This window comes from Vulpes vulpes, chromosome 7 (genome assembly GCF_048418805.1).
Source record: "Vulpes vulpes isolate BD-2025 chromosome 7, VulVul3, whole genome shotgun sequence".
Lineage (NCBI taxonomy): Eukaryota > Metazoa > Chordata > Mammalia > Carnivora > Canidae > Vulpes > Vulpes vulpes.
The window spans coordinates 120916902-120943083 of record NC_132786.1 but is presented as its reverse complement, the minus strand read 5'-3'; the positions used below and the strand labels follow the sequence as shown (position 1 = coordinate 120943083).

General features: G+C 46.1%; 1 protein-coding gene across 26 annotated transcripts in view; it reads right to left on the bottom strand.

Annotated features, from left to right (window-relative positions):
• ST7 (suppression of tumorigenicity 7) overlaps positions 1–20704 on the bottom strand; it is a 241776-nt gene extending 221072 nt beyond the window's left edge. For 4 of the 26 annotated variants that reach the window (XM_072764859.1, XM_072764863.1, XM_072764856.1 and 1 more), the window contains exon 1: positions 20102–20320. In XM_072764859.1, the coding sequence (XP_072620960.1) occupies positions 20102–20264 (163 nt within the window). In that variant the 5' untranslated portion in view covers positions 20265–20320. Of the gene's footprint in view, positions 1–15219; positions 15339–20101; positions 20323–20499 lie in introns of those variants that run through there. The other 22 variants (XM_072764875.1, XM_072764880.1, XM_072764873.1 and 19 more) reach the window with 16 other exon arrangements.
• Positions 20705–26182: the final 5478 nt, after the last annotated feature.

The window sequence follows — 26182 nt, the reverse complement described above, 5'->3', positions numbered from 1 at the left end:
CAACACAGTTCAATTATTCAGGTCCTTACATCTTCGCCCATTTAAGAACTGAAGGATTTAGGGACGCCTGGGTAGCACAGTCATTTGCGCATCCAACCCCTGGTTTTGGCTCAGGTCATGACCTCAAGGTACAGGATCAAGTCCCAGAGCTCCAGGCCTCCATGCTCAGTATGTAGCCTGCTTGAGTTTCTCTCTCCCTCTCTCTCTGCCCCTCCCCCTGCTCATTTACACGTTCCTCACACTCTCATTCACTAAAATAAATAAATAAATAACTCTTTTAAAAAAGTAACTGAAGAATTTAACAAGTAGATGATGGCACAACTTAATGAAAAAGGATAAGACTTTGAAGCCAGGTCCATTGAAATTCCAAATCTGCAGTAACTAACAGATTATTTGGATTTTTTTTTTTAAATAAGGGTGGGGAGGGAACGCTTTTTTTTTTTTTAATATTGTATTTATCCATGATCCATGAGAGACACAGAGAGAGGCAGAGGGAGAAGCAGGCTCCATGCAGGGAGCCCGACATGGGACTCGATCCCAGGTCTCCAGGATCAGGCCCCGGGCTGAAGGCGCCACTAAACCGCTAAGCCACCTGGGCTGCCCAGGAGGGGACACTCTTAAAGAGGAGTTCACCTCTTCTCTTTTGTTCCTGAATATTTCAGTTCTCAACTCATAAGGAGGGCCAAGCAAGGTGGCCCGGTGATAACACACAGTGGGGAGCGGCACCAGCACAGAGTTCCAGTTGCGGGGTGAAGAGAGCATCTGTGCAAGAGAGCAGCCCCACCTGGGGTGTCAGGGCCCCAGCAGCATAAGAAGGTTGTAAGAACAGGTAGTGACCCCATGTGTGATGCCAGAGCTGAGTAACGTGAGCACGACATCTCCTTAGCAGAAGTGGAGACAGATGCAGAGGCACTAGTGCCAGAGCCCAAAGAGGATGGCAGGGCCTCTGCCTGCGGAGGACTGCTCAGCATGTGGTTTCAGGATCCAAGTGTGTCAGAGCCATAGTGAGGAGAGGAGGGATATTAAGAGACCTTGGTTACATAGATACATTGAGCAAATAGTAAAAATATTAAGGATAAGGGGACCCAGGTTTCTCACTGTCAGTGGAGCAATGAAGGAAAGGAGGAAAACTAAATGAATCTCAGGTTAGATTGGAATCTGAGGTATCAACATGAACTCGTGATTTCAAAGGAGACAAGGAATAAGTAGATATAAAGAAATATACGTGTCTATATCTACATATATTCCCTTGCTCTGTCCTCTTGAAAGGACTGGGAGCAGCAATACTCTAATAGCAAAAAGCACACCTTATGCCCAGATCTTGGCTCTAATATTTTTCTCCACTAAAAGGAAAGAAGGTTCCTTAGAGAAATTGTCAATTCCAAGGCTGGAGCCGGTAAAGTACAAGTTGTGACTAGAACGTCTTAGAAAGTAATCAAGTCCTCAAAGAATGACAGGGACATGTCAAAAGAATACAGAAGCCAGTTTGAAGGGGCTCACCTACGCCAAATCTGAGACAGCTGAACCATCAAAATAATAATGAGTAACAAATTATAGCCCCTGAACAAAACAGGAAACCAGGAATCCATACTAGTATCAAGAAATTAAACGAAGGGGCGCGCCTGTATGGCTCAGTAGGTTAAGTGTCCGACTCTTAGCTCAGCTCAGGTCTTGATCTCAGAGTCATGAGTTTGAGCTCTACAATGGGCTCCACAATGGGCCTACTTAAAAAACAAAAAGAGAGAGAGAGAGAGAGAGAAAAGAAAGAAATTCATACATTAGAAGTCTGATGAAGAATTTACATGGTTTCAAGGGACTTCACCAAATACTAACTACAGAACAACAAAGAGTAACTTTACAGTCCTGAATCCCTGCAGATACCAGCTTAATCAAGTAATCAAAATGAGCATCACCACTAATAGGACAAATAAAAATAATATACCACCTGAAAGGATCCAATGCGAAAAACAAAGCATCATTACTGTGATATTCCAGCCAAAGATGCATACACAGCTTGAACTTAATTACCGAGAACCACTGGCCAATTCCAAATTGAAGGGTATCCTACAAAATAACTGGCACATAGGGGCACCTGGGTGGCTCAGTGGTTGAGCGTCTGCCTTTGGCTCAGGTCGTGATCCTGGGGTCCTGGGATCGAGTCAGGCATCAGGTTCCCCACAGCGAACCTGCTTCTCCCTCTGCCTATGTCTCTGCCTCTCTCTGTGTCTCTCATGAATAAATAAAGAACCTTAAAAAAAAAAAAAAACTGGACAGCCCCTGTGGCGCAGCAGTTTAGCACCGCCTGCAGCCCGGGGTGTGATCCTGGAGTCCTGGGATCGAGTCCCACGTCAGGGTCCCTGCATGGAGCCTGCTTCTCCCTCTGCCTGTGACTCTGCCTCTCTCTCTCTCTCTGAATAAATAAAAAATAAAATCTTTAAAAAAAAAAAAAAAAAAGGGATCCCTGGGTGGCACAGCGGTTTAGCGCCTGCCTTAAGCCCAGGATGTGATCCTGGAGTCCCTGGATCGAGTCCCATGTCGGGCTCCCTGCGTGGAGCCTGCTTCTCCCTCTGCCTGTGTCTCTGCCTCTCTCTCTGTGTATCTCTCATGAATAAATAAATAAAATCTTAAAAAATAACTGGCATATATTCATCAAAAGCATCCAGGATATGAAAATCAAAGAAAGACTAAGGAATTATTCCAAACTAAAGAAGACTAGAGAGGCTTGGCAACTAAATTCAATGCATGATTGCAAACCGCAACCTTTTGCTATAAAAAGCACATTACTGGTAACACTGGTGAGACTCAAATAGGGTCTCATAACTAGTTACTGGTTCGTTATTGATTAATTGGTACTGTACTGATTTCTGATTAAATTGATTATCAAAATCAATGTATTTTGATGGTTTTACTCCAGTTATGTAGAACACCCTTGTTTGTAGGAAATACATACTAAAATAAAGGGAGTCACATCAACAATGTTCTCTCCAATGGCTCTGGAAGGAGAAAAAAAACAAAAACAAAAACAAGTAATGGTTCCCTCCTGCTACTAACATCCTAACACCAGGGTATTTATTACATTTTCAACTTCTCTGTAAGTTTGAGATTATTTTCAAGTAAAAATTTTGGTTTAAAAAAATGAATAAGGGCTACCAGAGAGGCCTCCATGTACACTGTCAGTTGTTTCATATGAGCGACATCAAACAGAAGGGCTCGGCTTAGAGAGGAACACATGCCGAGGGGGAGAAGGCCTAGGGTCCTCAGAGTCCATGGGCTCATGGGTCCGGATGCACCATGGTGTAGGATTAAGACTCTGGAAGGAAAGGTCAAGCTCCTCAGAAAACAAAGGCCAAGGAGATTAAGGAGTCAATGGAGTATATGGGTTATGAGAGGCGCTTAGAATCTGGGATATTTGGAACCATTTGGATTCAGATCAACTAGAGGTATCCACCTTGCAGAGGAGTCATCTGGCTTCCACGATAAGAAAAGTAAGGAATTTTTAAGATAATTAAGAATAGGAGCTTGGAAACGATGCTGCATGAAGTAAAGTAAGCTCCGAGGACACGGGGAACATTAAGGTCAGTACTGAGTATCAACCTCGGAGGGTTCACTGGAGCTCATGGAAGAGGGCCTAGCATGTTGTTAGGCTTAGATGTATCTATTTTATCTGGCAAGCAACAGGAAAACATGAAAGGATTTAAAAGCAAAATTCCCCTATGCAGAACAGATTAGGAGAGATTAGAGGCAGAGAGATCGTTTGGGAGACTATTATAAGATTATACAGGCTGAAGTAAAGGCAGAAGCAGAAACTGAAGAGAGATTCGTGAGGCAGGATCTGCCAACTAACCCATATAAAGGAAAGCACAGATGAAGATTACTAAGTGTCTTGAAAGTGGTGGGATCTTTAAGAAAAACCGATCTGAGCTCCGTTGTCGCAAAAAGAAGAGGGGGAGCTGGTGAAGAGAGGGAGCTGGTGATCTCAGTCTCAATGGAAAAACATCCAACAGGCCGTGAAGAATGCAAACCTGGGGGTTGGGAGAGGATCAGAAAAGAAATCTACGCCCAATTTACTTATGTCTCTATGAGATTACTCAAGGGTACAGCTTAAGTAAAGTGTCGAAGACAAAACCTTGAGAAAGACTTTTTCTAAGAAAAAAAAATGGTCCAAGGAATCAAAGAAAAATGCCTTAAGCTAGGCCTTCTCCCTTCACCCTCATGTCTACTTCCCACCTTTCCCACTCTGCCCTCTGGCTTCTAGATCAGCCCATGAGAAACTCCAACGAGGGGCTGAAAGAGTAAGAGGACAACAGGGACAGGCGTTCCCCGCCAGGTCTCAATGTAGGAGTCCTGCCAGAGTCACAGGCTGGCCACGTCTCTCAACCAAAGCCTTTCCACAGCTCTCTCTCCAGGTCCCCGAAACCGTAGCCTCCCCACGTCATCTCAGACCTGCAGGTCCTTATGGCTCCCTGGTGCTGGTACTGCACTATTTTTTATTACTAATAAAATATCCTTTAGTACTACCTGCCCTTGGGATCCCTGGGTGGCACAGCAGTTTGGTGCTTGCCTTTGGCCCAGGGCGTGATCCTGGAGACCCGGGATCGAATCCCACATCAGGCTCCCGGTGCATGGAGCCTGCTTCTCCCTCTGCCTATGTCTCTGCCTCTCTCTCTCTCTCTCTCTCTCTCTGTGTGTGTGTGTGACTATCATAAATAATAAATAAATGAAAAAAAATTTAAAAAAATTAAAAATAAAAAAAAGTACTACCTGCCCACATCTTCATAAATAATCCCTTGATTAAATTCTTCTCAACAAATAATCTGACTGTATGATCTGTTCCCTGCTGGGACCTCCAGTGGCATAGTGCGCTTATCTTTGCCAGCGATAATTCTCTCCATAATAAATATCAAAGCATTTCATTACCCCCACTCAAAAATCCTCACACAAAGTTGTAGTCAACAGCCTTTTCTAGGATCCACCCGGTCCATTCTACCTTTGGTCTCTGTTGCCTTTCAAGATACCGGATTCTAAGACCTCAGAAATGGGATTCATCCTCACTAATCCTGTGGAAACTGGTGCCTCCAGGGAAAAAGGAGCTCTGAAGACATCAGAAGAGCTTACACTGCAGTCAGGAAGCAGCCTCTCCCTTCCCTGGCAAGGGACACATTGTTCCACACACACTGGCCCAGCATTCCTGACCTATTGTTTCTCTCGTTGAAGACTGCCAATGGCCCAGTTAGCCTACCTGTTTTACCAGAGAACGTGAGGCTGGCCAGAAGGAGACGAGGAATGACTCAGCTAAACTCCTGGCACCTCTCCCTGCTTATTGGACAGGATAAATTTTATTGATGCTGAGGAATGTAGCAAGGTGCCAACCACGAGTCTGTGGAATAGAATCCTGGAATTGCCCACCCACCTACTGAAACTGTGGCTTCAAGATTAAAACCCCACCACCATTCAGGGTGTGGTGCCCCAGGCAGCTGCATTCCAGACGAAAATCGCCTCTGAAAGACCAAGCCAAGCAGACATGCTGGCCCTGACTTACCAGCAGTGTGCAGACAGTGCTGCAAAGGAGTTTGTGGGGGGCAAGGAGAGAGATTAACCAAAACTAGGCCATGAAAGTCCTAGAAATCACACTGAAAAGTCAAAGAACTGCATAGAAAAGACCTGAACTTCTGAGTCATGTCATGTCATGTCAAGTCATGTAAGAATGTACTATTCCAGCATGAAGGGATGTACCAAACCCTGATAGTGAGGTGGCTTTTCTCCCACCTGTAAAAGAAACAAATTCCATATACTCTTGTAGAACAGACCTGCCCTGGCAATACGAAGCCCTGTCAGTCCCACAGAAACCAGCAGTGCCTCAATGGCTGCTGAACGACACATACAACTGGAAATGGAGATTAAACTAACAGCATATCACGTGGCACACACCAAAGGAACAAAAATGTTGAAGTCTGGTAACAGCAAGATTTGGTGACAATGTTGCCTGGTAAAGTATGTAATGGAATAACCACTGTGGTAATCGTTGATCGTTGAATCGTTGGTCAACACTCTTCATATCTTCCTTGTTTTGGAATTATGATCCACATCTTAGCTGACTTTGTAGCAGCACCTACTAGAATTGACAAGAGTATATATTTCCCGACCCTACCACGTTGGGCTTGGCCATGTGACTTTGCTTTGGCCAACAGAAAAGGAGCAGAAGTGGCCATGAGCCAGTTCTCGATATCGCCCAGATGAAGTTTTACATACCTCTACCTGTCTTCCTTTCGCTCTTGCCTTTTCCCAGAATGGGTAGCTGGTTTGTCTAAGAGACTGAGAAAAATGGAGCAGACTTGAATGCAACCTTAATCCAACCTGCAGCCAACAGACTAGAGCCCAGAGCCTGGATATCAGGAATCCAGACTAACTCATCTGAGTTGAAACCAACTCACAAATCAATGGGGACAAATGATTACTTACTATTCTAAGCCACTAGTTTTAAAGCATTTCTTGGTTTGTTTCTATTTTATGTAGCATTACTGCAGCACTCTGACCGCTACAACCATCTGCAAAGTAATCTGGCAATAGCCAATAAAGTTAGAGATGTTCAGATGGCCAAGAAAGGGACGCTTCCAAGTACATGCCCTAATGAAGAGGTGCTCAGCTCAATCAGATCTACACCTCCTTTTTATAATAAATAATTTTAGGGGATCCCTGGGTGGCGCAGCGGTTTGGCGCCTGCCTTTGGCCCAGGGCGTGATCCTGGAGACCCGGGATCGAATCCCACATCAGGCTCCCGGTGCATGGAGCCTGCTTCTCCCTCTGCCTGTGTCTCTGCCTCTCTCTCTCTCTCTCTCTCTCTCTCTCTCTCATAAATAAAAATAAAAAAAAATTTTAAATACCCTCTTTCTATACCATAACAAGCTTAACAGATAATCTACTCTCCTGCATAAATTAAAAAAAAATCAATATAATATCCTAACAGTAACATAAAGGAAAGATGAACAGAACATAACGTATATAACTGGGGCCAGACCTAGCATGATAACAGGCAAGCGGCCTTGGGTGTGTAATTTAAGGAAGCAAAGTCCTACAAGTGCTAAAGCTGTGCTTGCAGGACCGTGACAATGAGTATATATCCTTAAATTCTGCACCTAGGCACCTCACTTGCCTCACCCCAGGCCCAGTCCTGTTTAAAATAGTTCAATTGTGGGATCCCTGGGTGGCGCAGTGGTTTAGCACCTGCCTTTGGCCCAGGGCGCGATCCTGGGGACCCGGGATCGAGTCCCACATCGGGCTCTTGATGCATGGAGCCTGCTTCTCCCTCTGCCTATGTCTCTGCCTCTCTCTCTCTCTCTCTCTCTCTCTCTCTGTGACTATCATAAATAAATAAAAATTTAAAAAAACAGTGCAATTGTATTCAGAATGCAAAGTTTTCATGAATTTGGTAGAAGACTTGATGAAGTAGACAGATACTTGTACTCCTACAAAGCATCACCAAGAAGGCAAAATCTACCAAGGCAGTCTGATGCAAGAGTGCTGTATTAGTGACCCAGACACTACAAACTGTATTGCCACTGGGGTCATGAGTTTCCAAAACGGTTAACAATTTTTGGTGAAGTTCTGAACAAAGTAAAGTCTTTTGTCAATTTACATGGTAGTTTGAATTCTAAAAACAAGAGCATATACTATAACTATTAGAAATATATTTTAGGATTACATGTAGAATGAACACTCTGGAGTCACATAATTATAAACAGAATTTTTTTTTTTTTTTGCCTATATGAATACCTACGGGAGATATCTAAAAGTTATGTGGGGCACAAGCAAACACACACATTGCGGGTCATCAAGCATCCTTGCATCCTCTTAATGCCAAACATTGTGATAAGTAAAAAGGTCCCCCACAAATGTCCAAACTTCCCGTATCGGGTCCCATTACCATTAATAATCCCTTCCCTGGGGAAATCAGACACAAGTGCAAAGAGGCCCAATACAGCATTCGCTGTCCATTCATAATGTAATGTATATGCCTTGGCACATTCCTACAATGGAATACCATGCAATTAAAATAAATGTGCTACAGGGGCACGTGTAGTACGTGGGTGGCTCAGTTGGTTAAGCTTCTGACTCTTGATATCAGCTCAGGTATTGATCTCAGGGTGGTGAGTGTGGGTGTGGAGCCTACTTACTAACTAATTAACTAACTAAATAAATAAATATAAATGAACCACAGCTACAACATGTAAAAATTTCATAAGCGTAATGTCAGATAACAGAAACAACTTACTGAAAAGTATGTCCAGTACCCTTGGTTATTATCTTATTACTACTTATTTTTGTAAATATTTTAAAGTCACAAAAATTGCTATATATTGTTTATGAATACATTAAATAAAACAGACAAGATGACCACATCTTGGTCATATTTCCATTCCTCCACACCCACTCCCACCCCACTTTTCTAGTTGCCTGGTCAATGACCAAAAGAGGTTTCTATAAAGCTAAATATTAATAGCATTCACATATCAATAGCATATTTTTAATGAAATATAATGTTTTATTGAGATAATAAACTGAGACTGCAACAAAGGAGGGTAATCCATGTATAATATAACTATCTTAATGTCTAAGTATTTTTACATCTCCCTTAGTTTTTGCAGGTATTCTAAACAGAAGAATACATATCAAAAAGGCCTTTGTGTGAGCAGCCTTGGGTGGCTCAGCAGTTTAGCGCTGCCTTCGGCCTGGGGTGTGATCCTGAGACCCGGGATGGAGTCCCACATCAGGCTTCCTGCGTGGAGCCTGTTCTCCCTCTGCCTGTCTTGCTCTCTGTGTCTTCATGAATGAATGAATGAATGAATGAGCAAACCTTTGTGTTCTACTTCTAAGTCATGTTTATTCCTCAAGAGTAAGCTAGACATGAAACAAGGGGGAGCCATAATGCTCCAGACTCAGTAGGGAAAAGCCCTTACCAGTGCCCTCTGCTACACGACTCGGTTTCCCTGGCTAGTTCCAGCCTGCTAATCTCTACACTTAATATCATTTAAGTTTTCCCTTGGGACTGAGCAATAATAAACCTCTGTTCGTTCTTAGCTGGGAAGTTTTGGTGCAAGCTTTGAATTTAGATTTCCTCCCACTTGAACATTAACATGTCTTAGTTTTAAGTATCTTACTTGCTTTCGCAGTCACATAGATTCTCATGGGTAAAACTAAAAATGCTCATTTTTAAGAATTATAGTTCTTTTCACTGTCCTTTAAAATCTACCAGAAATTATTACATTATTTTCTGTAGGTAAGCAGAAAACAAAACAAAACAAAACTGTTTGTAAAAACCAATCATTTTTAGAAATACTTTTATAACCAAAACCATCTATCTGTATATCTTTATTCAAACTTAACTGCCATTGCTTCTATACTTTCCCCTAAGAATTTGATTGTACGAATAATGTACAGAAAAAAAGTTTACTTAGGATAATGATTTTCTCCAACAGATTAAATCTGCTATAAGATTTTTCATATTACATTTTTAGACTTTTACTGAATGATAATGATAATGTGCATACAACTTCCAGTTTAGAGAAAAAGATAATCAAGAAGCAACTTTCTACTATTTAAAAGTTATCATTTAGCCTCTCCCACTTCATCTCTCAAATGTAAGGGAGCAACCTAAAACATTCTCTTTGCTAAAAGAGCCAAACAAGGTAGGAAAGACTTGTCTCTCTAAACCATAATGTCAAGTACTCTAAGCCTGAACTGAGAAAAGTATAATTAGTTTTGCTCTATTTGTTTTGTTTTGTTTTAAATAAAAGATATCAGTGATGGAGGATAGGCATTCCCCTCCCACAAAACCAGATCACACCAGTTCTTACTATGTGATACTACAGGAATAGAAACATATATCCTGGAAGGACACCAGTTGAGTCAAGTGAGTGCAATAAACACCCAAGAGCATTATTTTATCAGTGCTATTAGTAATACTCGGCAAACAGTACCCTCCCAAATAAATGAAAAAGATCTATTTGGTAAAAAAGTAAATTTTATTCTCTCATTCCCAAGAGAAAGCGACTAGAAACTGGAAAGGCTTAACAGAGGGAAGAACTGTAAGCATTCTTCTATTACCTACTGCTAATCAATAACACTTACACAATGGTATTACAGTGGACTTCATAACAAAACAAAAAAATCCTCTAACTGCAGATCACACAAAAACCCAGATCCAAACTGCTTAAGAGCCACTTCTTTTGTTAAGACTTTTATGCCTCAGAGTGTTTCAACTGCTTGTGTTAAGTTGTTTAGCTTTTTTATACAAAATACAACAGCAACAACAACAACAGACAGACAGTCCTTGCTCAGTGGCGTGAGAGATTCCTTCAAAGTCTTCTCCAGGCTTGCTCAAATTTTCAAAAAGACTGACCTTAACCAAGATCCTTTATTAGATCTGTAAGTCAATTTAAGAAAAGTTAGACTTCTCCACAAAGTATGCTTATAGCTAAGCACACTTCCAGTTTCCTAAAATTCAGAGAAGAAAAAGTGCCTTCTCAGATAAATCTCGCCTTATTTTGCTGCGAGATTTAGTACTGGAATTAAACAGAGACTCCTCGGGCACAGCCACAGCTAATATGAAATACTGCTGGATGGGGATCCCTGGGTGGTGCAGCGGTTTGGCGCCTGCCTTTGGCGCAGGGCGCGATCCTGGAGACCCGGGATCGAATCCCACGTCGGGCTCCCGGTGCATGGAGCCTGCTTCTCCCTCTGCCTATGTCTCTGCCTCTCTCTTTCTCTCTGTGTGACTATCATAAATAAAGAAAAAAAAAAAAAAGAAAAGAAAAAAAGAAATACTGCTGGAGCTAAATGAGCCTGTCAGCTTCCTGTTTTAGCACAGCAGGTAGTGCAAGAATGCTTGCTATATTTGAATGACTGGTAAGAGCAACACATGAGCAACTGCCCTGCTCCTTTGTAACATCAAAAATGAATTTCATTACACATTCTCTCTCTTCTGGGAAAGTAAAACCTCTTTATAGGTATCTTTACAATGACATCTCAAATACAATAAGGATGCTAGAAGATACTGTTTCATATTTATAACAAACAGACTGCTCAGTACTGTGTGGTTAGAAACAGTCCAGCAAAGGGCACCTGGGTTGCTCATTCAGTTGAGAGTCTGAGTCTTGATCTCAGCTTGGGTCTTGATCTCAGGGTTGTAAGTTGAAACCCTCTGCTGAAAAAGCCCTGCTTTAAAAAGTAAATAAATCCAACAAGCCATTACCCTGCTTAGTACAACTCTTAGATATTCTTTAGAAAGACTATCCAGGATAAATGAGATCCCATTATATATTTTAACTATCATTTCACTGTGAAAGCCTATAGAATACAAACTTCTAGAGAAACAACCTACTGTATAATGCCTTGGGTTTAAATAACAGTCTACAAAGCACTTTCAATTTACCATCTCGTATGAAGTTGCATTCCCGTTAAGGAACCAATTTTACCACCAGGCTAGTAAGCCAAAGGCAACTGATCTCATAGAATGCCCAGAGTTGTGCTTACTCTAGTCTATTTAGCACTTATAAATACTCCTTAAGTTGTGTTATTTGTCCAGTTCCACACTTTGTGTCCATCCCATTTCAGCCCCACATTTAGACAATTAATGAGTGTGCTGACCCATCTGACTAGTTTACGTCACACTATCTTAGTGTTTTCCAGTTCTGAATTTCTCCATTAGTTCCATTCTGGGCAAACTCCTCCTTTAAATCACAAGAACCCTCTTTTTCCTCCACTGTCTTCTAGCTTTTGTCCCAGTTACCTAAGAAGAATCCTTCTATCTCTCTGAGTTTCAGTTTTGAGCCAAACAATAAGCCCAACCTTGAATCAACCTGGGTATTAGCAACGACCCTCTGAAACTGAGGAAAGAAAAATCTTAGGTGGTGAAGTAAAATAAGAAAAGTACCCCTAGTGCCATTAATCTTGGAAAGCCTTAAAAATACTAAAGCATTTACCTTTTCACGTGTCATCACTGGGTGATGACCAAATGATGGAAATATGAAGATAAAAGTGTCATAACCCCTGCTCTCAAGTGCTTCTGAGTATACTAAGGAAACAGTCCCATCCAAAGCTCTCTACCAAGTTCTCATCCTCATTCATAAATTAGGCTGTTTTCCCATCAAAACATATTTTTAAAATGTGTTCACTTGTATTGTTTCCTTCAATCGGACTAGTATCATAACTATAGTTATTTCGTCTTGCTGATTTTCATTCCACATGTCAATTAGAGTATGAGCCATGCTGTTCATGTGGGATATAAACAGACTGATGGGCAAGCCCAGGGAGCCTAACAACCAACGATAAAGCAAGTAACACAGTGCCAGGCTCATGTAAGAACTCATTAAGGGTTGACTCTTCAACCCCTTCCTAGTTCAAATCACAAAATTTACATTCAATCTTGTTTTTAAGATATGCCTTTACCATCTATGGCCCTTGTTCATAGGGAGCAAATACACCCGGAAGGATTAATGAACAAGACAATATATTAGAGGATGATAATTGTTCAGCATAGAAAACAAGTGCAGGAACTGGGAGGAATATAGCTGACATGAGATTGTAGGTCCAAATCACAACTGACAAGAATAATACAACTTCAACCTCCAGGTACCTGCCTGTCCTCTCCAAATAAATTAATAAACAAACCAGTGGATGAATGAATTAACTAATGAATGAACACAGTTCAGGGTCAGTGACACAGACTAAATAACCAAGTACACAATATATGGTTGCTAATATTGTTTATGTGCTAAGGGCTCAGTCCTAAAGGACATCTCATCTAGAGTTCAAAATAAATCTCAGAAATGGAGATTAATGTCCTCATCTTATAAATGATAAAAGTCTCCCAAAGTAATTTGTCCAACGTTACCCAGCAGATGGCAAACTGGGATCTGAATTCAAATATTCTAAATTCAATGCTCCTTTCACCTCATCATAACTGGTATTTCTTTCTTTTAGCAGATATGCAATACTTTATGGAGAAAGAAACATTCCAATAAAATTGGCAATGAGGCAAATTTCTTAAACGCTGAAACTATTCTCACTTTGGCTTCTCATATAAACTTTGAAATGCTTCTTTAGTCAGTGGAGGGAATATGCAAATATATGAACTGAAAATTGTGCTTAAGTATTTCTAATCACTTCAAATTATACTTCTATGTGTTTAGTTTCATAATGCCTGACAATAGCGCTGTGAAAATTTCCCCAACCAAATCTTTCTTCTATTATCCTATCCTTCCCCACATACAAGAACTTTTCCTGTGTGAGTAGAACCCCGAGCGCTTTCCTTACAGGTAATATAAAGTACCTAACTCTGCAAATCCTATGTCTGAAGTTCCAGGATATAGTACACAAACTGCCTCCTGATGCAATCAATTTTTTACTTTTAACATTTTTTATATTAAATTTACTTTACAATATGGACCAGAACGATAGCCTTCCTTATACTCTACCCCTAAAGAAAGGATCAAAATATTTTGGGGGGCACCTGGGTGACTCAGTGGTTGAGCACGTATCTGCCTTTGGCTCAGGGCATGATCCCATATCATAGGGGGAGCCTGCTTCTCCCTCTGCCTATGTCTCTGCCTCTCTCTCTGTGTCTCTCATGAATAAATAAATAATATCTCTTAAAAACTTATATATAAAGATTTGGAACATCTCAGAGTAGTCTTTATAACTTAGGAGTCAGTGAACACAATTCTCCATCTCGTAAGAAATGACTACATGATAGATTCCAAAATCATTTCCTAAAGAACAGTATTACTGCTAGTCACCACAACCAACTGACACAGTTTTTCATTCATTCAATAAATACATAGTAAGCACTAGACCCAAACAGTCACTGTTCAAGATCCTGGGGATACACACTGAGACAAAACAAGACCCCTACTCCCATGGAGTTTACAGTCACCTGAGGTACAACTATAAGAATGCATAAGCAAACAAACAAGAACTATATTGAACAGTGCTAAGTGCTATGCAGAGAATTCAAATCTGGTGATATTACAGACTTAAACTGGGTCATCAGGGAAAACCTCTCAAAAGAGTGAATTTAAGCAGAGATGTGACTAGTAAGACTATTGTGCAAAAATCAAGTAGGAAAGCATTCTTGGTGGAGGGCACAGCTAGTCCAAAAGCCATAAGGCAGGAACAAGCAAGGTATATTTAAGAATAAGAAAGAACAGGGGCGCCTCAGTAGCTCAGTAGGTTGAGCGTCCAACTCCTGACTTCAGCCACATGTCATGATGTCAGGGTCCCGAGATGAGCCCCGTGGGGCTCCAGGCTCAATAGGCAATCTGCTCCAGATTCACTCTCTCCCTTTCTCTCTGCTCCTGCCTCCCCCACCCTCCCCAGCTGTGCTCACATGCTCTCTCTCTCTCTCTCAAATAAATAAATCTTTAAGAATAAGAAAGAATCACAATATGTCTCGGAAAGTAGCAACCTCAAAAAAGAATGGTAGAAGTTCAGATAAGAAATGGGTCAGACCATCTCACTCTGTAAGCCAAGGAAATATATCTGGATTTTATTTTCAGTGAGATGGAAAGCCACTGAAGAAAGCCACATAGTGTCTGAAGTTAAATTCACTGAATATATATATATTCACATATATTAAGTCCACGTATTTGTTTCTATACCCTGCACTCAATGAAATTTATCCCAAGACACTGAAACAGAATCTTAGAGCTACAAAGAATCTTAAAGAATATAAAGCTATCACCGTACGTGTACAGAAAATGAGGGCCTAAGGAAAAAGTATCACTTACGTTGCTTCATTAATGGCTGAGACAAATGTCTCCAAAAATATGTAAGGGCAACTAAGATGTCTGGGATGTATCCTAAACTCCAAGCTGACGTTAATTAGAAAATTGTCCTTTTATGTGTTCGCGAACTGCAACACCATGAGTTACATGCATGTGACCCATCACAGAATTTAAGTTTTCGTGTCAGTTTCCGACCTCGATCTAAAACTGGTAATTTGGGGATCCCTGAGTGGCTCAGCAGTTTAGCCCCTGCCTTTGGCCCAGGGTGTGATCCTGGAGACCCGGGATCCAGTCCCACATCAGGCTCCCTGCAGGGAGCCTGCTTCTCCCTCTGCCTGTGTCTCTGTCTCTGTGTGTGTGTGTGTCTCTCTCATGAATAAATAAATAAAACCTTTAAAAAAAATAAAAATAAAACTGGAAATTTAAGTAAGGCACTTACCCATCAACCTGTTGGATCAATTGCATTGTTCCAATCCCAACTGACTGGGTACCCCACCACTTGGAGATTCCTTCATCCAGTGAATGGAAAGGAACTGCTACTATGTGCAAGAAATCAAACTGGAAAACAAAGAACTAGAGTTGCAACAAAAATTCATGCAAGGTAAAATCTGCCAAAGTGCCTCTCAGATAAGTGCTCTGAAAGGTGGAGGGAACAGCACTTTGAGCTGAAAGGATCAGCAGACAGCAGGCAAGCTGGTCCCTGAAGGATGAGTAGGATTTACAGATGGGGAGAACATTCTAGAACAATAGGCACAGGAGCAAAAGACCTAAGTAAATTGCAACCAGGCCCTTGAGACAAGAAATACAGGGTGTTAAACTTAGAGCAACTATTTCCAATATGAAAGTACTCAAAACTGAGCCACACTTAAATGACACTTTCACATCAGGTCAGTAATAGAAGAGTCTTGCGTCTGTATTTACCATCTTAATTAACACGAAAACCTTTTATAATATAAACAAACTTAAGCCTGGGTCAGACTATTACATCTGTTTTCTAAAAAAAGAATTCAATAGGATTTCAAATATCTTTGAAAACTTGCTTTTCAGGAAACGTTAAAAGAAATGGAATATCGCTTAGGTGGCCTGGTGCAATAGTTGTAAAGGTGCACATTTTAAGAAAAGGTGTTATCACGCAAAGTGCTTTAAATTCAGCATCCAAAATCTCAGAACATAGAGTACATGAGAAAGTGCTATCCACACTACAGAATAAAGTGCTACTGTTTGAAGACTAATCTATTCTACTGTTTTTCTTGAATAATATCCTGCATGACTGCTCCTAGCTACGATGAACTTCCTGCCCTTTTGGAAAAGCATTTTTTTAGGAAATTAATCCACTTGAAAGCTAACAAGCAATAACAGAATTTGGGGTTTTTAAAAATCACGTTAGAAGTTCATTCTATTTTCAGTAAATCACAGAACTACTTCAACATTCTCCTACCCGACTGAAGGACAGAGCATCAAAAAGTCAATTACCAAAGCTAACCAGTAGGTGCTATTTCTAATGCGTTTGTTTTCTCCCTGTCTTTCTGAAAATTCATTTTTCATTGCAAGAATTGGTTGCCTAGGGGACGTTTTCCTTCCTGACGTGGTCTAATATAGAGTACCGTGGAAGTCTCTGACCTTTATCCTTAAATGGCACAGGCTCAGCTCAGTGAAGGTCAAGTGACCCCAGATGGCAGGAGTGGGCAAGTCGAACAATGAAACTCAGGCACCCCATAAAAGGTATTTTCTTTTAAAAAAAAATCTTACTTATTTATTCATGAGAGACACGGGGGGGGGGGGGGGGGAGAGAGAGAGAGAGAGGCAGAGACACAGGCAGAGGGAGAAGCAGGCTCCATGCAGGGAGCCCGATGTGGGACTGGATCCCGGATCTCCAGGATCACGCCCTGGGCCCAAGGCAGTGCTAAACCCCTGAGCCACCCAGGGATCCCCTAGAAGGTATTTTCACTTGGAAAACTATACATGACACAAGAGCAGCAAGGGTATCCTTGTTTATTAAAGTCCCTTTTTTATTATTATTATTTTAAATTCCACACGATTCATAGTTCTCTGAATCTGACTGGCACTTCCACAGCTCTGGGACTTTGGCAGGACCACTCTCTGCAGCCCCAACTCAGAACCATGGACTTCCCGTCAACCAACGAGGTTCAGCAGCTCCCACTGCCTTGCCCTGCTCCTCCACTTTGCGCTCTGAGAAGCTGTTCCCACGTGGTAAACTCCTCATTCGGCCTGAGTCTTACAAACTTGTGTATCTTTCCCACTGCAGTACCTGTCACAACGTCCTACGCGGAGGAGGCATTCAAGAAATTATTTTTTAAAAAAGCAAACTGAGCGAAACACATTTACCAGAAAATAAGATCAAATGAGATTGTAAATATGAACGTCGTCGTAGGTAATCAAGCTATTGAGAAGAACGTGCCAAGCAAGTATCCGAAACATTTTTAGCAGATTCCACAATCGCACAAAGTACAGAGTTGGGCCTGGGCTCCCAGCGGCCTCCCCGCGATGTGTCCTCACCTCCACCTCCGCCGAGGAAGGAGGCAGGTGCTCCCAGCAGCTCCGTAAGAGCAGCTCTAGACTCGGTGGCCTCTTTTGCCTTCACTGCTACAGAAAGAGTGAGCACCCCAGGGCTTAGGAACAGCAAGTATCAGTCCCATTAGAACCCACTTAGATCTTCCTGCAAGGGCCAGTCCCACTAGGAGGGTCCGATGTCCCCATTTCCCCCATCTTCTCACAAAAATAGCAGAGGTAGGTGTCTCCATGTGCTTCTCCTTCTACCTTCCTTTATGACTAAAATGTACCTAAAACCACACTGAAAACAGAAGCCCAACAACACTAGGGCAAACCGCCTCGGGGCCCCTCCATTCTACATCTGGTGCCACCCGGCCCTCATGGGCAGCACAGCTTCATATTCTCTCTCTTATAAGCTCAAATGAGCAACAATCCTATACAAATTAACAGAGGTATGTGTGAGATATGCCAGACTTAAAGTTGCTGGGAAAGGATCTCACAGCACTTTCTTCCTTAGAAACTGCTTCCTTAGAAACTGCTTCTTGCCGGTTCTGCTCCCAGCACTGGTAAGGGGCCACTTGTGGGCAAATGCGTGCACACACGTACACACGATTATTCAACCTACTTTTAAACAACGTAGTATACAAAGGTGTGCTCCAAACTACAAATTTTTAAATGTGTAAAAGAAACGTTCACAGTTTTAAAACCCTAAACCAAGGAGGACAATCAGCCGCTCTAAAAGAAAGACAGCAGAGGGCAGCCCAGGTGGCTCAGCCTTGGGCCCAGGGCGTGACCCTGCGGTGCTGGCTGGGGTCGAGTCTGCACCAGGCTTCTGCATGGAGCCTGCTTCTCCCTCTGCTTGAGTCTCTGCCTCTCTCTCTCTGTCTCTCATGAATAAATAAAAATAAAAATAAACAAAAAATTAAAAAACAGAGGAAGGCCACTGTCTTTGAGAGGGGAACATCCCAGGGCTGGGCAACACCTATGGAAAGGGCCGGATGACTGCAGGGTCCAGAATCCTACCCGCCTCCCAGGGAGACTGGGCAGCAAGTGCAAACATGACCCCGAGTTCAGGTCGAGGCGCTCAAGACCCCCGAGGCCCGGGGCGGTAACAGGCGGGGGAGCCCCCGGGGAGGCCGACCCGTCCCGGTGGGTGCGAGCGCCGCGCGGGGGGGACGCACGAGCAGGGGAGCAGGGGAGCAGGGGAGTAGGGGAGCAGGGCCGCGGGGCCAGGGGGGCAGGGGGGCATGGGGGCAGGGGGGCAGGGGAGCAGGGGAGCAGGGGAGCAGGGGGGCAGGGGAGCAGGGGGCAGGGGAGCAGGGGGGCAGGGGGGCAGGGGAGCAGGGGGGCAGGGGAGCAGGGGGCAGGGGAGCAGGGGGCAGGGGAGCAGGGGGGCAGGGGGGCAGGGGAGCAGGGGGCAGGGGAGCAGGGGGGCAGGGGGGCAGGGGAGCAGGGGAGCAGGGCCGCGGGGCCAGGGGAGCAGGGGAGCAGGGCCTGGGGAGCAGGGGAGCAGGGGGGCAGGGGGGCAGGGGGGCAGGGGAGCAGGGGGGCAGGGGAGCAGGGGGGCAGGGGGGCAGGGGAGCAGGGGAGCAGGGGGGCAGGGGAGCAGGGGGCAGGGGAGCAGGGGGCAGGGGAGCAGGGGGGCAGGGGGGCAGGGGAGCAGGGGGCAGGGGAGCAGGGGGGCAGGGGGGCAGGGGAGCAGGGGAGCAGGGCCGCGGGGCCAGGGGAGCAGGGGAGCAGGGCCTGGGGAGCAGGGGAGCAGGGGGGCAGGGGGGCAGGGGGGCAGGGGAGCAGGGGGGCAGGGGAGCAGGGGGGCAGGGGGGCAGGGGAGCAGGGCCGCGGGGCCAGGGGAGCAGGGGAGCAGGGCCTGGGGAGCAGGGGAGCAGGGGGGCAGGGGGGCAGGGGGGCAGGGGAGCAGGGGGGCAGGGGAGCAGGGGGGCAGGGGGGCAGGGGAGCAGGGCCGCGGGGCCAGGGGAGCAGGGGAGCAGGGCCTGGGGAGCAGGGGAGCAGGGGGGCAGGGGGGCAGGGGGGCAGGGGAGCAGGGGAGCAGGGGAGCAGGGGGGCAGGGGGGCAGGGGAGCAGGGCCGCGGGGCCAGGGGAGCAGGGGAGCAGGGGGGCAGGGGGGCAGGGGGGCAGGGGGGCGAGCGCGCAGCAGGTGGGAGCCGCGGACGGCGACGGCGTCCTCGCAGGATCTAAAGGTCTGAGCACCAGGTAACTCGAGTCCCCACTTCACGAGGCCGCGGGAGCCTTCCCTGGAGACGCCCTCGCGCTCGCGGGCCCAGCCGGGCGCCGCTCCCTGGGACCGCCCGGGGCCGCTCGGCCGGGAGTCGGGGCGCGGAGGGGGGGGGCGGAGGCAGGGGGCGCGGGCGCAGGGGCGGGAGGGCGGGGGGCGCAGGGGCAAGGGGCGTGGGGGCGCAGGGGCACAGGGGCGGGGGTCGCGGGGGCGCAGGGGAGGGGGCGCGGGGGTCGCAGGGGCGGGGGGCGCAGGTCCGGGGCCGCGGGGGCGGGGTCAGCAGGGTCGCGCCCCGCCCCGCCCCGCCCCGCCCCGCCCCGCCGCGCGCCGAGTCCCGCGGGTCCCTGTGGCCCCGACAGCCGGGCCCTGAGCGCCGCCGCCCGGGGAGGCCGCGGGGTCGGGCCGCAGTGGGGGCGGGGCGGGGCGGGGCGGGGGCGCCGGGCGGCGAGTGCGCGGCTCGGCTCGGCCCCACCTCCGCGGCCCCCGCCCCGCCCCCGCCCCCGCCCCGAGCGCGCGGCCCCGGGACTTGCAGGAACTTTCGGGGCCGGGGGGGGAGGGGCGGGGGGGGCGGCCGTACCCGAGCTCCAGTTGTCGTTGATCCTCAGGGGCACGCGCAGGACGTAGACGAGGAAGAGCACGAGGAAGCACCACACGGTGCACAGGGACGTCCAGGACCAGAGCGCGCAGGACTTGAGCTGCTCCAGCAGCCCCGCGCCCGCGCCCGCGCCCGCCTCAGCCATTTTCCAGCGCCGCCCTCCGCCCCGGGCTCCGCGCGCGCCGCGGTGACTCACCCGCCCCGCCGCCCCCCGCCCCCGCCCCCCGCGGCCCGGGCGCCCCCGCGGCCAGCCCCGGCCTCCCTCCCGCCGCGCCCCGCCCTGCACGCGGCCCGGGCCCGGCCACGGCCACGGTCACGGTCGCGGTCAGTCACGTGGCCCCGCCCTCGCCCCAGCCCGTGTGCGCCGCTTGTGCCGGTACCTGGAGGCGCGGGCACGCCCGGCGCAGTCACAGCGCCCGCGCGAGGGGGCCGCCACCTGCCCGCGCTGCCCCGGCTGCGTGGAGCCCCCCAACCAGGCCCCTTCTGTGCACGGGGAAACTGAGGCACAGCCGTCGAGCCGGTCCTGACCCCGAAGCCAGAGCCCAGCCGCGGACTGATGGATGCGCACGGCCGCGGGGGCCTCAGCTCCAGGCCGCACCCGGGAAACCGATGTGCTCCCGTCCCTGCTTAGCAGCCCCGGGAAGAAATCGCCCTCTAAAGAGATTTTTCCTTTTTATTTTTTTTTAAATTTTTTTATTTACTTATGATAGTCACAGAGAGAGAGGCAGAGACACAGGCAGAGGGAGAAGCAGGCTCCATGCACCGGGAGCCCGACGTGGGATTCGATCCCGGGTCTCCAGGATCACGCCCTGGGCCAAAGGCAGGCGCCAAACCGCGGCGCCATCCAGGGGTCCCTGAAGCGAGATTTCCGATGCACACACTAGGCACTGCCCTGGCCTGTCCTCCTCGGAGCAGCACAGGGGCTTCCCAAGGAAATCTTGGCAAAAAGAATGTTTATCCTCTCGGGGTTTTTTTTTGGGGGGGGGGGGGGAAGGGGGGGTGATCACAGCTCACACAACTCTCAGATTGTTTCTGATTTTAATTCTCTGGGATAATTTTGGCCTAATCTGAACGGGTCGCATTAAGCAAGATTCTTGCAAGCGTTTTTGTCTGGGCCGCAGAAAATGTTGCCTTTGCGAAGTGAAACTTAAAAGTCTGTTTCTGGCCATAAATGCTTTTTTCACTTTCTATGCATTCGATGCAAATAGAGTAGTGAGAGGTTCCGGGATCGACAGCCAAGACATTTTTAGAATTCGGAGTATTCAGGAGAATGAATGTTTTATTATAAATTTTGCTTTGCCTACTTGTAGTTTCCCCCGTAATAAAACAAGCTCCTTTACCTTCTTGCCTGCCGGGCCTGTGCAGGGATCCATACTTCGCTAATTCCAGAACTAACCAGCATGCGTACCTGAACCATCCACGTTATGTTCCGATTAAGTTAACCCCCCGATTGTCTGCAGTAGAATTGCCTGCTTGGTTCAAATGAGCGGCGCGGGGCCTCGCCTCTGCTGTCAGTGACCCTCCAAGAAGGGACACAAATGTGGCTCTTGGAGGGCCGGCCCGTCTTACTCATTATTGCTTCTCTCTGGCGGGCGCCAGGGATGGGGTTTGGAGTTGGAGACGTGTCTGTTGTTGGCCACAAGAAGGGAGGGACCGTTCTGGAGCGGGGCTGCTTCAGCGCTGCTGGAGTGCGGGCTCCCTGGGGACGGTGTCAGGACACAAGAAGCTGGAGAAGGTCTGATTGTGAAGGGCCTTACGGAAACACAGAGGTGCTGCCCGCTCTCTGGCACTGCGCCCACGGACCCAGATGACCAATTCAGAGATGTACGCAAGTGGGGATTAAAGAAACGTTTAGGGACGTACAATTGACAGGCCCTGGGGACTGATGGCAGGTAACGATGAGAGGTAAAGGGTGGCTCTTGAGTGGAACCATTCATGAATTAGAGACAACCAGCTGTGTCTCGCCGCCTCTTGACCATCTCCCAGTGGAATGAGCCACAGTCACCCCAAGTATATCACATCCAAAACTCACCTCCAATGGCTTCTTCTAGAAGTCTCAAGAATGAGCACTATCCCTCCAGCTCCCTAATTCCGAAATCCAAGGATCATCCCACCCAGAGGGGACGGGGTCCCTCTACGCACCCTTCCTCTCCAGTCAACTGGGCCTCAAAACGTTAAGGTCCTGTCTCGGGTCTGTCACTACTCTGGATTCTCCTGCAACGGCCTGTGGTGTCTCGTAACCTCCCCATCTCTCCCAGGCAAGCTGGGACGGCCCGCCTCCAGGTTCTTCACGCGCAGCACTGGCACCTGCTCACCACCACCCCCTCATGCCCCTCAGGCCACCTTCTTCCACACTTCTCTGCCAGGGTTACCCTTAAAAGTACAAATCTGATCATCGTGCCCTGCTTAAAAGTCCTTCAAGGCCCCGCGGACTCACTGCCACTCCACCCCAAGCCTCCCTAAAGGACAGTCTCAGGGCGCTCAGGGCCGCCCTCCCAACCTAGGCAGCCTCGCCTCCGCCCCGGCGCCCTCCTTTCCTCCGGCTTCACGGCTTCCCACCGGCTCCACAGGACCGGCCTCGGGTGTGCTCTTCTGTGAGATGCTTCCGGCCTTCCCCCCCTGCCACACCTGCCGGGAAACAGCTTATTAAGGGAGGCACTGGGAGCACCACCTCCTTTATGACCCCAGCTCCCTCTGAACCCTGAGCCGCAGCACCAGGGCCCAGGGCGACGGGCTCTGTTCTTGCTCCTGCTACGCACTGCCCCGTGCTCCTTCCAAGTCACTGCGGTTCCCCGAGCCAGTTTCTCCCCCTGTTCAGGGTTTCACTTGGACCTACGACAGGGGGTTGTTGGGAAGACGCAGTGAGGCGCCTCCTGAGGTGCTTACACGAGGCCTGGTCAGTGCGTCTCCTGTGAACGGAGGCCTTCAACGTTAGGTAGTAAGTCGGTCACTGTTGTTCTCCCCGGCACCTTGGCCTCCCAGTGCAAAGCCTGCGACGTTTGGCGCAGGGTACGTGCTCAGTAAGTACTTACTGAGTATTGAACAAACGAATGAAAATCAACTATATGAAGAGAAATTCCAAATCTTATGGTTTCTAAAGAATACTAATGTCAGATGTAATTCGGGGGTAAAACTTAAGATCCGGACTTCCACCATCTGGTGAACTTATTTTGAAAGTTTGCTTCAGGAGATGTAACTACCTGTGGGTGGTATAATAAGAGTGAAATGACCATGAATTTATGAGGATCATGTAAAAACAGTATGCTCCTAAATCCCTCACAAATTGGTCTATGTGTTTGATTAAAAAGTATGTCATAGTCTGATAAAATATCCGAACTAAGAAACCAATATATTAGGGAAGACCTTTAAAAGCTCTTTGAAATTACCTCTTTGTTGTTTCTTGTTCTGTTCTGTATGTGGCAGTTAGGAGTGTACGTGCATAGGCTGTCGAGCCTTTCGCTGTGTACTTTGTTGTAAGTTTAAGAACCTGTTTTCAGAAGTGATTTTCAGAGTCCATCTGAGATCTCAATCACTGTTCTCGATCTGGCAACCCTACTTCTGGGTATTTATTCGAAGAAAATGAAAACACCAGTCCAAAGATTGACACGCACTCCCGCGTTCACTGCAGCATTATTTACAATGGCCAGGCTAACGGTCCATGAGTAGATGAATGGATCAAAAAGATGTGCGTGTGCGTGTGTGTGTGTGTAATGGATATTATTCAACTATAAAAGAGAGTGAAATCTTGCCATTTGCCACAATGTGGATGGACCCCAAAAGCATTATGCTAAGGGAAATGAATCAGAGAAAACCAAATACCTAATGATTTCATTCATATGTGGAATCTAAAAAATAAAACAGAAACAGACTCACAGGGATGCCTGAGTGGCTTGGTGGTTGGGCCTCTGCCTTCAGCTCAGGGCGTGACCCCGTGGTCCTGGGATTGAGTCCTGCATCCGGCTCCCACAGGGAGCCTGCTTCTACCTCCCTCTGTGTCTCTGCCTCTCTCTGTGTGTCTCTCATGAATAAATAAATAAAACCTTAAAAAAAAAAAAACCAGACTCACAAATGCAGGTAACAAACTATTGGTTATCAGAGGGGGCCGGGGTTGGGGGTGGGTGAAACAGGTGAAGGGGATTAAGAGGTACAAACTTCCAGTTATAAAATAAGTCATTGGGTTGTAATGTCGGACAGAGGGAATATAGTCAATAGTAGCATAATAACTTTGTATGGTGACAGGATAACTAGACTTACCACGAGCATCATTTCGTAATGTATAAAAATATTGAATCACTATGATGTACACTTGAAAGTAACAGGATGTTGCATGTAAATTGTACCTCAAAATAAGTAAACAATTTAATAACTAAAACATAGTTGATTTTTTTTTAAAGGAATAACTGTTCTGACTCTTTGGTTTCAGTTTAAAATAAATAAAAAAAATCTCCCCCACGTTCATTGGTTGAATTCATGAATGAGTCAGTATCCTGTGTTCATGAATAACATCCTAACTAACTGGTTACTCTTATTTAGTGACTTATTTAGAACTGAATAAGTGCAAATCCAGCCTCATAGTTTTGAGAATCAGTAGGGCAGACAAACAGGTTTGGAAGGGAATTTACCATTTCTAACTTCTTGAAGACAACATACTCTCTCATAGACATATTGGAGAGGTGGAATTTTAACTATCCATATTTAGTTGAAAAGATGATTTAGATAGCAAAAGACATGGGGGAAATGACCCCAAGATCTAATATTGTATGTTGAAGGAAGAATGCACACACATTTCATCTTACTGTGAAGGATTCACAATGACTCGGCTTAGAAATCATATGATGAATTATGATCATACTTACTTTTGTTCCCCTATTCCTTAAAAAAAGATATCCTAGTTTCTACAAAAAGCCTTTCAGAGACATGCCAATACTTAGTGACTTCCCTGATTTGTTTTAAAAAAAATTGAGATTATTTTAATAAGGTAAGGTATGTTAATATACAGAATAATTCTGATAGAAAAATGCAAAATAGAATGATCAGGGCCTTGTATAAAGGACCTGAAGGCAGCCTAACTCTATCTTCACCCTAAAATCCTGCTCCAGCCAGTGGAGGATGGTTCTTAATTTTCAAAGAAAAAATAACATAAAATTCCTTTGGAAAGTAGAGCATCAACACAGCCTTCTCCTTTACACCGCTGAAATGCAATCAGGACAGAAGACCAGAAGAAGATGAGTGAGATTACAAAGAAAAAGTCTGAGAGAGAGCAGAGAGATCACACGGATTCAACAAAGCAAGCTCAAAAATACATATTAAGTACATGGAATATAAGAGTGAAAGGGATTATAAGGGAAAGGAGGGGAACTGAGTGGGAAAAATTAGAGAGGGAGACAAACCATGAGAGACTCTTAACTCTGAGAAACACAAAGGGTTGTGGAAGGGGAGGAGGAGGGGAGGATGGGGTAACTGGGTGATAGGCACTGAGGAGGGCACAGGATGTGACGAGCACTGGATGTCATACTATGGTTGGAAAATTGAACTCAAAACAAATGTAAAAAAAAAAAAAGAAATATATATTAAGAAACCCTCTGAAGTGTTTTCTGATCCTTTGTTTCCTAGACTAATCCATCACGTGAGTAATAGTGTTACTCCCTTTACTTACTCTATTTATTCCTTACTAATATCTTTACTCTTGGGAAGTTATTCTAAGCAAATGGGCTCATTTTTCAGTTGCATGTTAAATAGTGTAGAAATGATAATAGTATACTTTCTATTATTGATACTCAAATTTAAAAAATCATAACACGTTTAATCAAACTAAAAATTCATTATTTCATATTTACTGTGTCTGTAAAATACCATCAGTTATCCCAATTTTATTATTTTATTTTTAAATTGCATATTTTGGGTCCATGACTGGCTAGAATTTCAGGATCCAAGGTCACATCTAGACATCTTCTTGCTAAAAATTATAGGATTTCAAAAATCCCAACACTAGTGATAACCATCATATGAAATAGTTCCAAGTACAAAAATAATATACTGTCTATAAGACTTACTTGCTACATG